We start from the raw sequence: 1080 nt of genomic DNA, 5'->3' as shown, positions 1-1080 counted from the left end.
GAACAATAGGAGTGGCCTGTTGTCTCACTTTGATCAAAGACGGGGGGGTTGTCGTTCACGTCGCCGAGCGAGATGTCGACCCGTGCAGTTCCGGCGAGGCCGCCCAGCTGGCCGCCCATGTCCTTGGCCTGGATGACCACCGTGTAGTTCTCCCTGGTCTCCCGATCCATGTCGGCCAGTGAGACCCGCACCACGCCTGAGGAGACAACCGCGAGGTTATGCCCACCCCAAAAGCCAAAAAAGAAACTCTCCCCTTGGCCTGCAGCAAACGGGCCTCGCGTACCGGTCTTGGCGTCCACCGAGAAGTAAGGCTGACCCTCCAGGATGCTGTAGACCACCCGGGCGCTGTTGCCATACGTCGGGTCGTCTGCGTCCGTTGCGGTCAGCTGAATCACTGACGTTCCTGGTAAAGATTTTTAATTGTATGGAGATGGCAATAAAACACTTCTTTTTAGACAAGGCTATGGCCTGACTAACTTTCTTCATTTATCGATGGCAGCAGTGTACAGTGACAGGCAGAACAATTAAATGGGGATCCATTCGCTGTTAGAATGCCGGATGACAACGTACTGTACCTATTTTGGACATCTCCGGCACCGACGCTCGATAGGGTCCGTCCAGGAACTTGGGTTCGTTGTCGTTGATATCTTGGATCTTGACGATGAACTCGGACTCGGGTTCGAGCGGCCTGTCGGTGAGGCGGTTGCGGGCCTGAGCTCGCAGCACGTACTGAGCCTTGACCTCACGGTCCAGCCTCTGGATGGCGTGGATGTCGCCCGTGCTGTCATCGATGGTGAAAGTGGTGCCAGCGCCTTCGCCCGTCAGGATGTACTTGATGGACCCGTCGCCTTTGTCCATGTCCGAGTGGAGCTGCCGCAAAACAACAGCGGCTCAATCTTGGTCTCGCCGCTCAATTCGGAAAAATTCTGCTCTGATCATAAATGAATCAGAATATGTCACAGAGCCAACCGGCTCAACTCGTCATTGCATTTAAGATGAGATAATCCTTTCTGGATCCCGCAGGGGGGGCTAATTCCAAAACTCTATTAATTAAAAACAATGCGAGGGGTGGGGGGGGGG

General features: G+C 54.7%; 1 protein-coding gene across 1 annotated transcript; it reads right to left on the bottom strand.

Annotated features, from left to right (window-relative positions):
- Positions 1-28: 28 nt before the first annotated feature.
- Positions 29-1026, bottom strand: LOC109509391 (cadherin-20-like; the record flags this gene model as incomplete). The annotated part of the gene is made up of 3 exons (XM_019859245.1): positions 576-1026; positions 284-403; positions 29-196 (listed from the first exon to the last, which is right to left on the bottom strand). Coding segments are annotated over exons 1-3 (571 nt in total), but the record flags the coding sequence as incomplete, so codon positions are not given.
- Positions 1027-1080: the final 54 nt, after the last annotated feature.

The sequence above is a fragment of the Hippocampus comes genome, unplaced genomic scaffold, assembly GCF_001891065.2.
Source record: "Hippocampus comes isolate QL1 unplaced genomic scaffold, H_comes_QL1_v1.1 C16878450, whole genome shotgun sequence".
Classification (NCBI taxonomy): domain Eukaryota; kingdom Metazoa; phylum Chordata; class Actinopteri; order Syngnathiformes; family Syngnathidae; genus Hippocampus; species Hippocampus comes.
This window is presented reverse-complemented; position numbering and strand designations above follow the sequence as displayed.